This window comes from Pangasianodon hypophthalmus, chromosome 6 (assembly GCF_027358585.1).
Source record: "Pangasianodon hypophthalmus isolate fPanHyp1 chromosome 6, fPanHyp1.pri, whole genome shotgun sequence".
Taxonomy (NCBI): Eukaryota; Metazoa; Chordata; class Actinopteri; order Siluriformes; family Pangasiidae; genus Pangasianodon; species Pangasianodon hypophthalmus.
Genome location: NC_069715.1, coordinates 10316154 through 10330610, shown reverse-complemented (window position 1 = coordinate 10330610; position 14457 = coordinate 10316154). Strand labels below are relative to the sequence as shown.

General features: G+C 40.3%; 1 protein-coding gene across 8 annotated transcripts in view; it reads right to left on the bottom strand.

Annotated features, from left to right (window-relative positions):
* tspan9a (tetraspanin 9a) overlaps positions 1–14457 on the bottom strand; it is a 200005-nt gene that overhangs the window by 16897 nt on the left and 168651 nt on the right. For all 8 annotated transcript variants that reach the window (XM_053235159.1, XM_053235160.1, XM_053235161.1 and 5 more), the window contains 2 exons: positions 5080–5271; positions 2532–2606 (listed from right to left, as the gene is read on the bottom strand). In XM_053235159.1, the coding sequence (XP_053091134.1) occupies positions 2532–2606; positions 5080–5271 (267 nt within the window). The remainder of the gene's footprint in view (positions 1–2531; positions 2607–5079; positions 5272–14457) is intronic.

Sequence of the window (14457 nt, the reverse complement as noted above, 5' to 3'; positions counted from 1 at the left end):
CACACACACACACACACACACACACACACATGCACCTTGAGAGATATACATTCATGGAGTATTTTATTAAGAACACTATACTAATACTGGGTAGGGCCTCTCTTTTCTCTCAAAACCTCAGCCTCAGTTCTTCATGGCATGGATTCCACAAGATGTTGGAAACATTCCTTTGAGATTCTGGTCCATGTTGACATGATTGCGTCACACAATTCCTGCAGATTTTTCAGGTGTACTTTCACGCTGCGAATCTCCTGTTCTACCGCATCCCAAAGCTGTTCTATTGGATTCAGAGCCGGTGACTGGGAAGGCAACTGAAGAACAATGAATGCATTGTCATGTTTATGCCACAACTTTTGAGATGACTTTTGCTTTGTGACATGGTGCATTATCATGCTGGAAGTAGACATTAGAAGATGGGGAAATTGTAGCCATGAAGGGATGCAAATGGTCAGCAACAATACTCAAATAGGCTGTGGCATTCAAGCCATGACCGATTGGTATTACCGGGCCCAAAGTGTGCCAATAAAACATTCCCCATAACATTACACCACCTCCACCAGCCTGGACAAGTTGGGTTCATGGATTCATGCTGTTGGCACCAAATTCTGGCCCTACCATCTGTGTGCCTCAGCAGAAATCGAGATTCATCAGACCAGGCTTTGTTTTTCCAGTCTTCAACTGTCCAGTTTTGGTGAGCCTGTGCCCACTGTAGCCTCAGCTTTCTGTTCTTGGCTGACAGAAGTGGAACCTGACGTGGTCTTCTGCTGTTGTAGCCCATCCGCCTCAAGACTCGACGTGTTGTGTATTCTGAGATGCTTTTCTGCTCACCACAATTGTACAGAGTTGTTATATGAGTTACTGTAGCCTTTCTGTCAGCTCGAACCAGTCTGGCCATTCTCCGTTGATCTCTCTCATCAACAAGGCGTTTCTGTCCACAGAACTACCGCGCACTGGATGTTTTTTCTTTACTGCAGAATTCTGAGTAAACTCTAAAGACTGTTGTGTGAAAATCCCAGGACATCAGCAGTTACAGAAAAACTCAAACCAACACATCTGGGACCAACAAACATGCTAAAGTCAAAATCACTGAGATCACATTTTTTTCCCCATTCTGATGGTTGATGTGAACATTACCCAAAGCTGCTGGTCTGTATCTACATGATTTTATGCATTGCACTGCTGCTGCATGATTGGCTGATTGGATAACTGTATACATGGACAGGTGTAGAGGTGTTCTTAATAAAGTATACTTGAGTGTAGTTACACAGTTAAAGAGATAACTTTAAAGCCACAAAGAGACAAAATATCTACCTGCAATGTGTAACAGATAACACAAGTGTCTCGATATCAGAAAAAAGGCAGAGGCGAGGAACACAGTGACACAAAGCCCAGTTGTGTTTCCTCCATCAAGGTTGTAATTTCCTGGTATCAGGACATTTCAGCTGGTGTTATCTTGCTTATAGTACAACACTTGCCAAGGTCTAAAAAAACAGAGGTTGTATGTTCTGCATACTTATGTTATAACTCAGCGATATATTAAAACAGTTCCTATCTTATTTTCATTATGTTGCTTGCAGGGAACTCTGGCTATGCAGAATGATAATAAAAATTACATTCAACATTTCCACAGAGAATGAAATTTGAAATTCAATAGTGAATATATCACTATACAACACTGTGTTATTAATGCACACTTGCCACCCAATCACAATCAAGTTGCCATGCTATAAAATCTTTTATCCAGCTCCTGCTGAAAAAAACAAGTGTCTGTTGAAGGGGAGCAGTTCAACTATAAAGTTCAGAGTGACTTATAAGCAGAGATAAGGCTTTGGGGTATACAGTATTTCCCACTGACAGAGCATGCCTCAGAGACAAACACATCCCCATCTCTAAATGGATTGTGGGTAAGTAAATTACTTTAGCTGGGCTGGTGGGGTGAGTGAACAATAACCTCCCAGAAGGTCTTTAGCAGCTCCAACACTTTCCCTGCATCTCACAGCATGTGAGACAAGTCTGGTCTCAACAATAACATGGCCTTAAAAAACAGCCACAGGGAGGCTAGTGCACTTCAGTGAAGTGTATTTCGAGCATATGTTGTGTGACACTTGAGGCTTCATCTAGGGAGTAATTCATGAGCAATCCTAATGTCATAAGGTTAGAAAGTGCTGCCCTGTAAATTCCAGCTCTTATGTGCAATGTCACTGAAAAAAAATTCACATGAAAGTGCACCTGTAGGCTCTAAGAGACAGCTTAACTCCAATTACTCATCACCAACTGGTCAGGATTATGCTGCATTGTGCAGGTGACCTTTGACCTTTGCAAATTACTTAGGGCATGAAAATCCTGAAGGTTCCCACCCTCGGAAATGAAGAGCTGAGTAAGTCAGAAAGCTTGGTGGACAACTGGAGCAACAGGCTGAGAGACACTAATCTCAAGACGCTCAGACGGACTGTGAGTCCTTGTGTGTGAGACTGTGGACTTCGCCGGTTTATGAGAGGAATGCTGTGTAGGAATTCATTACAGGAGCTTACCTTACTGGAGAATGTGAAGAAAAGGATGAGCAAAATCAGCTCGGCCAGCAAAATAATCAGCAAGACAATGAAGAACTGCAAGCAGAAAAATAGAGATGAATCACTTAGGTTGAGAGAAACAAGGAAGGCAGTTCAAATGGAAGTTCAATTCAAATGAATCATCCTCTAAACACACACATTGACTCCCCCTCACTCTCTTTCTGCTAAATATTTACAAAGTCTTCTACACAGAATGAGGCTGCCAGGCAATAAGTATTAACTCGGGGAGCTTGATTCACTTTTTATTCATCATTCTGCTGATTGTGGCTGGTCGAGGGCATGCGAGCAGCAGCTTTAGCCCAGCTGGACGCCTGTAAAATGTTTGTTTGCTGAATTTTTTCACTGACAGGTTATCTTGATTGGTTTACCCCATTCCATAGACACTATTGAAAGAAATTGCTAATTTGTCTGTGCATGTACTAGTTAATGGCTATAATAAACTAGATTCTGTCACTTTTCTGTTTGGCTTTCCTGTCAAATGTCAAATAAGGTGCAGGAATGGATCTAAACATGTGATTTGGCTCTAACTGAACACTGATATTCAGTACGTTAGAGGAAATTCATTGACACATCGCCAGCTCTAGCTCTAATCTTCTATTCATCCCTGAAACCTATGCGACTATACAGTGATATACCAGTTTATTTTTTTCACTTGTTATCCATTTAATCATTGTCCATTTTATCAGGTGCTCAGTATGAACATCATGGTGAAATGATGTTCAAAAAGAGCATCATAGTCTCTATGATTACAGCTATAATTCGACAGGAGTATAGTATACAGGTGAGATTGTCCATTGAAGAAACGGTGAGACTTGGGCATTGCAACTTTATATACATCCCATTTGTTGCCTGCCAGCCACATTTAGTCTGTTCAGCAATGGAAAAGAACCACCACAGGACCAGTACTGAATGTATTATTTGGTTGATAAACCATTCTCAGTACAGCAATGACACTGGCATGGTGCATAATGGGTGCTGCAGTGTTGCTGTGACTTTAAACAATGTCAGTGCTAGGTTGAGAAACAATCCACCATCCAGAAAAATCCAGCCAACAGTAGTCCTGTGATCACCCAAATAACACCTGCTCAGTAGTGCTCCCACTAATGGTCAGGGTACAGGGGCCACTGTCAGTAGCTGATGAAATGGTTAATAAGTGTATGTACAAGATAGGTATACCTAATAAGCTGGCTGCTCAAAAGGTCAGCTAATTTGAAATTTACATCAGTTCCCTCTAGTAAGCATGCTTAATCACATGAGCTTAACCACTGAGAAAATGGTATTCTCCTTCTCGTAAAATTCTCCTTCTGTTCAAATTTCAGTGTTTAAAAAAGTACTCAGACATGAATGCAGGTAAAGATTTGTCTTATAATACAATATTATCTTGACCAATTTATTATTCAGGCTTCTAAATCACACAAAAGCCCTGTGTGTGACAAGCTCTCCAAATTAAACTGTGACCAGGGCTATTAAAAAGAGATAATAGCTTTGTACTTGTACTTAATAAAATGTGAGAAAGGGCATAAGGGAGAGAAAAGGAGTAGAAGAGACTTTGCATGCTTGAGTGAGTGACATAAAAGTGCTGAGAAACCCACTAGTAAACACTTGCTGCCAGATTAGAAGGGCAAGTTTAGATAAGATAGGATTTGATAGGCAATATTAGATAGGAGATGGCTCAGTGATTTCTCTCCCAGATGCCTGCAGTTATGGACAGTTTCTTTTGCTCCATTCTGCTCATAAGCAAAAAGCTGATCTAGAGAAAGACTGGATGTGTAACACAATGCCAATATCTGTATCTGCTCAGTGCCTAAAATATCTGTATTTGAATTCAAATCAGAAGTTGGTATTGCCTAAACTGGAATTAATTATTTATTCTAAATACAAAATTTAATCCTACCAATATGCTCCCAGAAACACTGAAAAAAAAAGAGGCTGCTAGAAAATGAAGTAATTTTTCATTCAAATAATTTGCAGAGCATAACTTTATTCACCGTGTACAGTTCCTCAACCTCAGCTACATCACTTGAGTTCATAATTGGTCTCAACAAGATGCCCTGTAGAACTTTCTGGCAATTTTTCTATCTCCTGTGACAATAAACTTGCTAACGTCTTTTTCATATCAGAGATCTGCTAATATTTGATCAGATTTACTTTAATTTTAGGTTTGTTACATTTCAGAAAGATCAGAAAGCTGGACATAGTATCCAAATCTACTAGCAACAATGCCTGTATGATTTTCTGGGAAGATTTTTCATTTAGTAACAATGAATAACCCAAAAGAATGTGACAAAACCCTGAAAAAGCATATGAATATTGTGCCTCCTGTTGATATCTGTATTGGTATTTGTTTAAATAACATCTTTTCATTCAAAATAACATATTCATATATGGTTACATCCCTACTGACACACTGCGCAATTTTCTCCATGTTACACAGGGAGTGTATTAGGGTAGAGATAGTGTTGTGTGTGTCTGTGTATGTGTCTGAGTATGGGGTCAGAGATATACTCACACTCAGGAGCAGGCACTTGTTTTCCTTGATGGCACCCAGGCAACCAAGGAAGCCGGTCACCATGACGATGGCGCCTATAGCGATCACAAGGTTGGCAGCGGAGAGGGAGGGGAAGGAGGGCGAGAAAGTGGCAAAGCTGCCCTGAGACACTGCCAACCAGATCCCTACACCCAGCAATCCACAGCCGCACAACTATATATGTATAGAGAGAGAGAGAGAGAGAGAGAGAGAGAGAGAGATGAGTTAACATCCTAAAATTAATGTGACATTTGGAAATTAACACATCACAGATCCTGATTTGACATGAATATGTTTCTGGTCTGTTTCTACCTTTTAAAAATGTATGTCTATCAAGAGACATCTCCTTTCACTCCATTACACCTGCACAACAGTCCCAGACAGGTAATGAAAATGATTTCACCTCTGCCGAAAGCATTTTAAACTTAGGATTCAGTACAGAATGTGTCTCTGTTGCAACTGAGAGACTTCAGATACTTTTTCACCTCAGACACAGATAATAAAACTTTATTAGGGAGGTGGAAAGCTGCCTACCACTACTGTCCCATCTGCACATGCTGACAGGCCAGCTCCAGCATTTTTACAGAGATATAGTTTGTATAAGTGTGTCAGTGAGACAGCGAGAGAGACGGATTGAGAGAGATATTAAGGGACTGAGTAAATACATAGGAGTCTGAGTGTGGTGACAGTGGATGTATGTGTGAAAAAAGGAGGTGTAAGCTTTGGAATCGGTGACTGACAGCCTCAGCTGATCCTGGGCTTGTTTTCTTCATGGATCACATCTAACACAGATAGAGAGAGGTATGGAGTCGAACAAACAAGTCGTGCAGGGAGGAGACGGTTGACATTTCCCTGGCCACTAATAGAACAATATCCAACACAATCACCTTGTGTATAAGAAATCCCATGCTGCAGTGATACACAATCAGGCACCATGCAGTAAATCACATCATTGCCATGTCTGTCTCAGTTTACCGCTGCTCAGTGGAGCATTACAGTACATTATCGTTAAATGCTAACAAACCCACAGCATGCTGAGGCTAATCGGCAAGCCCTCACGCTGATTTCCAACTCTTTCAGACACAATGAATAAGTAATGGCGCCCACATATAGTCTTCCCAAGCACTGTAATTGAGCTGGCAGGTTCTGTTCTCTCCGTAACAGTGACCGGCGCACTTAAGCATAAATAGATCTCTTCATTTGAAGCATGGTGTAACGAACACCTTTAGTCATGATTGATTCGGTAATCTGTCACCCTTTCTGCTGAGTTTCTACAGCATCAGAGATTAAAACCTTTGTGCATTTCACTTTTGGCAGCTGAGAGTGGGTGCTGATGCTATGTTTGATGAAGAAGCACTTTACCAGGTTTGGTTGCGAGTAAGAGAAATGGCTTGGCCTTCACTGAATTACAGAGTCAGAGTGCATCGGCAATTATGCAAGACCTCCAGCTCAACCCTTACGTTTACATTGCTAACATTCATCAGTTCTCAACTGTTTGACATGCCGAGCACATGCACACTCACTCAAATTTGATTGCTTTCTCTGTAAATTAATCCAGAAATGAATGATTGTGTAATGTTTGCTTTGTCTCTACCTCTTTTAAACCCTGTACTTCTTATAGTGTGCAATCATACAAGATTTATATTAATTACAGGTCTGGCATCCTTACTTTCGTTTTAACAGTCAGAACACATCCATCAACATCAACCAGTTTTGCAAGCTCCTTAGATCAGAAACCCAGGGCAATAAGCCATATTTGACTCCCAAAGTCTCATGTCTGATTGAAAAGCCTGCAAGTCTCTGAGGCATTATGAAAGACCAGGCAGAAGAGGATGGGACAGCGAGAGTGCGCATTAGTGCAAAAGAGTGGAGGTGAGAAGGAGAAAGACAGAATGAGGAAGAGAGATGGATGCAGAACAGAAAGCACAGTGGGACAGAGGATGCAGGGCAATGAAAAGATGAAATAAGAGTAGAAGAATTGAGTAAATGCTGTATGACACTCGTTCGGGAAGACGAGAACTCCATAATGGTGCATTAGCAGCATGTTGTGATGGGGACCTTAACGGACGCTTTGTTCTTTTCTGATGAGTCTTGCAGGTGGGAGAGTGAAAAAGGGAAGTAAAAAAGGTAGAAAAATAAACTATAGAGTGCTGTGTGCTCAGGTCTTTGAACAACCTTAATCATACAACACTCTGTCACACCTGCTCGATGCCCCTTTTGTCTTTTTTTCCTGTTTCACTTTCTTGTTCTCTTAAGTCTCTATTTGTTTTTTTAAAATTGTATCCTTCGTTAATGGTGTTCTAGTCAAAGAGCTGAGTAAAATGAATCACTGGGAGCATGAGGATCAAACTAGTTGTTGCAAATAAAATGAATTCACAAGTGAACCAATCATCCTCAAGCTTATCTTCTTGCACACATATTAACATGGATCTCAGGCTATAATAAAGAATTTGGCCACTGGCTCTCAGTCATAACCCCAGTTTAAGGCCAATCACATACTCCTCAAAAAAAAAAAAAAAAATCTCTTCACACTCTTCTACACATGTGAGAATATGAGTCTATGCAAGCACATGTTTGTGATGGTTTGCATGAAAATGTGTAATGCTACATTGTCCTGTTTATTTCAGGGTATATGTGGCATTTGTTTATTGTAATGCTGATTTATTACCTGACTTCCGCAGGTCCATAACTGTGTTGAAAGCTTTTTGGTTTTCTCCATGGTGGTAGATGACAAATGGCTTTGACGTGTGTACAACCTCATACACTATATGGCTAAAAGTATGTGGACACCTGACCTTCACACCTATATGTGCTTGTTGAACATCCCATTCTAGACTTGGTCCCCCTTTGCTATTAAAATAGCCTCCACTCTTCTGGGAAGGCTTTCCACTAGGATGTGGCTGTGGACATATGTGGCCATTCAGCCACAAGAGCATTAATGAGGTCAGGCACTAATATGTCATTTTCCTCTTAGTGCTTGGAGTCCCTGTATGGCAATTGTTTCTTCAGCGTAAAATCAATGATGGATAACTGTAACTCCTTATAAAGGGCCTGCCACTTCAGTACTGATTTGATGCTTACCAAACAACAGGAGTTATTAGGACAGCATATTTCAAATAATCTTTAAAATATGAGCCTGGCTTTAATCATTCATGGAGTCCATTTGAATCAACCTGTAGTGCATTTTCCTCTTTGGTGCATTACATTTGTGCAGGTCCAGTCCGAGAGTCTGAGCGAGGAACTATAGTGCGGTTCAGCTGCTGTGAGAAAATGATTCGACCCTGAATCGATCCAACTGTAGAAAGTGAACTAAACATGCCATGTGTTTTGACTGGAGGGCAGCATTTTTTTTTTAGATGCAAGCTGTTAAAGTGAGTTGTGAGGTGCAAACTGAGCCAAATTTTATGAGTATGAATTCAGCTCTACACACCCCTCAGACAATGATTTTAGACTTCTGGTTTGTTTAATCTTGTGTAGTGTGAAACTAAACCAAACCAAATAGCAATGAACCAAAGGTATCAATTTGACAGCAGCCATAACAAATTATTATATGTCCAGTTAATCCTAATTCTGATTAAGGCTACAGGATTTGCTTTAGTGACCACACATGCCTCTGGGGCGTTAACAAAAGTTTGGTTTAGTGCTTCCTTAACTTTTCACTGGATTATCTTCTGTGTTTTTATACTGAAGCTCTGGCCTATTTGAAAATATCAAACTAAGGGTCAGTTGCAGCTTTATTTTTTATTTACAGACACAGGCAGTGTTTTCCACACACCTTTGGAGGAACAAATGTGAAATAAATTTTTTTTAAAAAAAGAACCAAATCCAAAGATCAGGCTGACAAAAAAATAGTCATTACAGTTGGTTTATAGGACACACTCCTTCTGACCTCTTCTTAAACCAGGAAATGAAAAGCTTCTCCACTGTTTCTACTGACATTTTGTCGCTCTCATATATATAGGAAGGTTAAAGTGGCATTTCTCCTCAGGTGGCTGCATTGTGACAGCGATGGCTACTGAAGCAGTTGATAAGGCAGCTAGTAGACAGGCCATGAAGCCTTTTTATCTCTCTCTTGTGCTTTACTAGAGTCTTTAGCTTCAATTAAACTGACCTTGAGTGAAAAGACTGGCTCTCGTAATGCTCCATTTACCCAGTCAGATTCACCCACCCTTCCTACACCTGCACCTCTTTGCTCTCATGCCCACCTCTGCAGTCTCTGCAGATGCCTCTCACTTGTATGCTTTCTTTTTTCCAGGAACAAACAGTTTTTTGTGTGTTTGTTCTTGGCTCTGTCATAACTCCATTCTTCACACTTAGCAAACATCAAGAGCCCAGTGTGGGAGGAGAGACAGGAAGAGGAAGAGCAGTTCTTCCTGCAGTTTATTAATGGACTTTGTGGATGTGGTTTTGCTGCTGTTTGCTCTCTTTCCTGTTATTATTTTACCTTTTTATATTGTTGTCTGTCAGGTTTTCATAAATACTCTTGATGGAATGTGGTTTTCCATCTTTACTATAACCTATTGTTTATAGACTCAAGTTCTGGTCTCTGAATGGAGGCGTGGGTTCAAATCCCACTTCTGACATGAGCGTTTATGGGGCAGTGGTGGCTGAACGATTAAGGCTCTCAGTTACTGATCAGAAGTTCAGGGGTTCAAGCCCCAGCACTGTCAAGTTGCTGCTGTTGGGCTCTTGAGCAAGGCCCTTAACCACATCTGCTCTAGGGGTGCCATATCGTTGCTGACCCTGTTCTCTGACCCCACAGTCATCTCCAGGATTATTTGCACCCACTTTATCCTGATCAGGGGCGTGGTGCAGGTGGAGCCTATCCTGGGAGCAATGTCTTAATGTAGGAATACATTCAGGATGGGATGCCAGTCCATTGCAAAGAACTGTGCACACACATATTCATCCTAATGGGGCAATTTAGAGTCACCAGTTCCCCCACCAGCATGTTTTTGGGAGGAGGGAGGAAACTGGAGCACCCAGAGGAAACCCATATGGACATGGAGAGAACATGTGAAAATGCACACCTGACCATCACACCCATATGTGGGGCTTCCCCAAATTGTTGCCACAAAGTTTGAAGCACAGAATTGTCTAGAATGGCTTTGTATGCTGTAGCATTAAGATGTCCCATGCTGTTCCAGCATGTTGGTGTGTAAGAACTCAAGTGGCCTGAACAGAGCTATGATCTCAACACTGTCTGCATGACAGATCTTGTAATTTTTTAAAGATTATTTGAAATATGCTGTCCTAATAACTCCTGTTGTTTGGTAAGCATCAAATCTGAAGTGAAGTGGCAGGCCCTTTATAAGGAGTTGCAGTTATCCATCATTGATTTTACACTGAAGAAACAATTGCCATACAAGGACTCCAAGCACTAAGAGGAAAATGACATTCCATTAGCAGGTAAAATCTTGCTCAAATACTCACTAAGCCTTCATTACTGATAGCCTGAGACGTGATGGCGCCTTGGAAGGACTAAAGTGCTACTTTCCATTAGCCTACTGTTTTAAAATGATATATTTGTGGTGTAGAGATATATGAAATACCTTTAAAGTCCCAACCTTCATGATGACTGAAACTTAAAAGAAAATTAAAACGTCTCTTTGATAAAGTGGCTGAATGAAAAGGTTTAGGTCGACCAGATATAACTTTCCTTTTAGCTTCCAGTCAAACTCAATAAAATGCAGACAATTTCTCAGCTCTGCCTCAGTTCAGGAATGTCACTCAAAAAACAATTCAGGAAAAGGAACATCAAGTCCACTAGTGAATAAAACTGTTCAGCTGGATGGGACTTAAACTTACACACCTACATAAAAGAAGCATTAAAATCATATATAAATATAGATTTCTAATAGCGGCTAACAAACTCTTTCTTCACTCATTTTTGAATGTCTGATTCAATTTTAAGAAACTTGAGAAATCTTGAGGAAAAATGGACTTGGTGAATATAATTGTATCATAAAACACATCTTTCCAATGCAGAAAACTTTCCTCCAACTGGGGGCACATTTGCTTTTGTATTTGACAGAGAAATAATCAAACTGCAATATTGTATGTATTGAATGCAAAAATAGCCTTGTTACAGTGTAGATTTAATTCCTAATACTCAAACACGGTACACTGGTTATGAAATGATTAAACTATAAAACTATTTCAGGCAAATGTTGGCTTGTAGCTTAACATAAACAAAAAGGCCTATAAGCCTAAGGATATTATTTTAACACTGAGAGCCATCTAGTATATCCCTGCAGTCATTTTTGACGTGTACAGATAGAATGAATAGGATTTTCAAGCTGGGGCCGTAAACACTGTTATTGACATTTACTTCACCAGTGTTGCTCTGCTGAGAGATCAAGTAATTGTACACGGTTCATTCTTGAATGTTTCAAGAGTGAAATGCAGTGAGCAAATTTGATGCTACAATACCTATTGAAATATTGGTAAACATGGACTTTCAATTTGCTCATTTTCTACTGGACTTCCTATGATGCACTGTAACACATGCCTAAGCAGTAGCTAATAGTAGTAGTTAAATACCACTAATGTCAAAATCAACCAAATCAAAGAGAGTCCCTGATTATAGGCTGATGGCTGGTCTTGATATTAGATAAGAAAGCTGAAATCTAATATCCATCAATAGCTTGACAGTGAAACTATTCAGGTTCTTGAAACTATAGTGCATTATATCAAGAAGTCTCACTGATGGCATAATGAGCATGATGTGGGGCAAACTGCAGTATCACACACACACAAACAAACCAGATAGGCAGCTGCATTTGTGATTTCTAATTTTTTTTAAAGTGTTTCAAGTCTGTAATGCTGTCCTGGCTCCATGCCGTGCTACCAAACAAACAGAAAACAGAAAAGCTATAAGCCTTTAATTCAAAACAAACAGCACTACACTTATGGTTCTGTCACTTGTCCTTTTGTGTGATTTGTATTTTCAGTGAACAATGTGTACTTAGTCTACCTATTTTTAGTTCCTCTTTATTAGTTCATTACCCCACAACTGTATTTCACATGCATCGTCTCAATCACTGCTGATGATGTATTACAGATGTCTCAATGACTTGGGCTGAAGAATATCAGTGCAAATGGAGACCAAATGTAGGAGGCATTTCGCTCTGAGTAATCACCTTACATGATTCTCACTACAATCTGAGCTAGAAAGAAATCAGCCCCAGCCTCACTTCTTCATACCATTCTGTGTATTTTTATTATGAGCATTGGTGGCGCTGTTGCTCTTGGTTCCACAAAAGTATACTTTAAGGCACTTGTTAACAGCAAATAATCTCATGTGGACACCACAAATGAAACCTTGTACTGATGTCTTTTTAATCTTTAAAAGACACCAGACACCAGAACACATACCAGAACACAGCATCTCTTGATGAGCATGAGCACCTTGAGTTATTCCACTGTCACGTTACCAAATACAAAACAACCATGTAACATGATAAATGTATCTTGTCTCAGCTCTCAAGTGAAGCCATCCTACCCTAAGGCCTCCACACAGTGTGTGTCTGGCACGTGCTGTGGTGCAATTTTCCAGGCCTGACACTGCGCTGCTTCAGAAAGCAAGCTGCCCTTGAATTATTCAGTATGTTTCTGGGAAATGGAGAGCAGCAGGCTCTTACTGAAAATCAACACAGAAATCCTTCAAATTCAGATAGATGTGTGATGGAAGATTAAAAAGCAATGTGCTAATTTTTAAACCTCGAAATGGGCCAGCTGATCCCTGTGGTGACCTGGCGAAAAAAGTCCGATTACAACTGATGAGAGAAAAGTCTCTTAGCAGGAGCTCTGCTGTAAATGAAATCCTGACACAAATACAGATAAACATTCAAGAAGCCAGAATTTTGTAATAAGTATGAGTGTAATTTAAATAATCAGCCATATCTGTGAGAGCTCCGAAACGGTGGTAAAAAATAAAATGAAAGAACTTCATGTCTGTCTGATACATCCAGCCACTGGCTTATTTCTAGATAGCAAAGCTTTTCATTATTAAAGAATGCTCTCACTCTCTTAAAGAAAATCTTAATCCAGAATGCTTTATAGTGAGTAGTTGTGCTGATGCCAGAGATGCACAACCTCCTCACACAGTAGCCAGTCTCTGGAGCTTTCAGCTTTTCTGTGGGTATCAGACCAACACTTTGAGGTGATGAAAAGGCTGTTTAGTGATTCAGAATCAATCAGAGCATCTGTGCTAAGAGGCAGCTGTCTCAGCTGTCACCTGCCTTCTAGTAGAAAGAAAGACGGGGGGTGGGCGGAGGTGGAAGAAAAGGGGACAGTGTGTGTGTATGTGTGTGTGTGTGTGTGTCTGTGTGTATGCATGGAAGGGCACTGAAACAAAAAATAATCTATTACAAACTATTCACCGCTGTTGGCTCATTTTTGCAGCTCTGTGGATCTTTGGCAGCCCAGCAGGACTCTTCTGTCACTGGATGCCATAGGCACCTTAATTATGGACTGAAAATAATGAAAGTCATGCAGACAGTAATGAGTGCTGCTCTGGCTTGTGACATTTCATAAACACAGGTATAAACTGCAGCTTTTAGAGCAGCTTTTACAGGCTTGCTGAGAAGAGATGAGGCACAGAAGACATACTGCTAAAAAGACTCTGTAGAGTCATGAGAGTCAGAGAAAGTCAGAAGGAAACTTGCTTCAATCAGACAAGCAGCTAGCATAAACACAAATCATAACTGTAGTACTGTAAGACTCCAAAGTCATTCTGTTTTCACTCAGATAGAAGGTCACAAGGTTGTGTGTTTCAGTAGGTTCTCAGGAGATTTTGCAAGTGGTAAAATTCATGGATCATCATCTTTCTGATTACTTTTATGAATATAATCTACTCAACTACTCAAATAACAAGTGCATTAGGCAAATGTATAGCATTATATTTAATTTGTTGAAACAAAAGAACCCAACCAAATTATTTTGAACAACATCAACAGTACTCTTCCTTTCAATCAAGAGGCAATATTTGTACTTGTTTTAGATATTTTGCTTTCAATTATACCTGTTCAACCTAAGCAGCCTATTAGTTAGGCAATTACTATAATAACAGTAAGAACTATAAAAGCTAATCCTCACTTTTGGTGAAAACGAGAGACATGCGGCAAGAAATGAGGTTCCTCTTCAAGGATACTGGCCTTACTGTCTGTCATAGGGTGAGGAGATTGACAATCCCGGACAGTCTCATCTGAACTGAGAGGAGCCAGTTGATGTGGTTTGGGCACACTACAAGGATCCCGCTAAACCTGTGTCAGGCATGTCTCACTGGACTGCGACCCCAGGGCAGACCCAGGACCTGCTGGATAGATTATATTTTACAGTTGTCTGGGGAATGTCTAA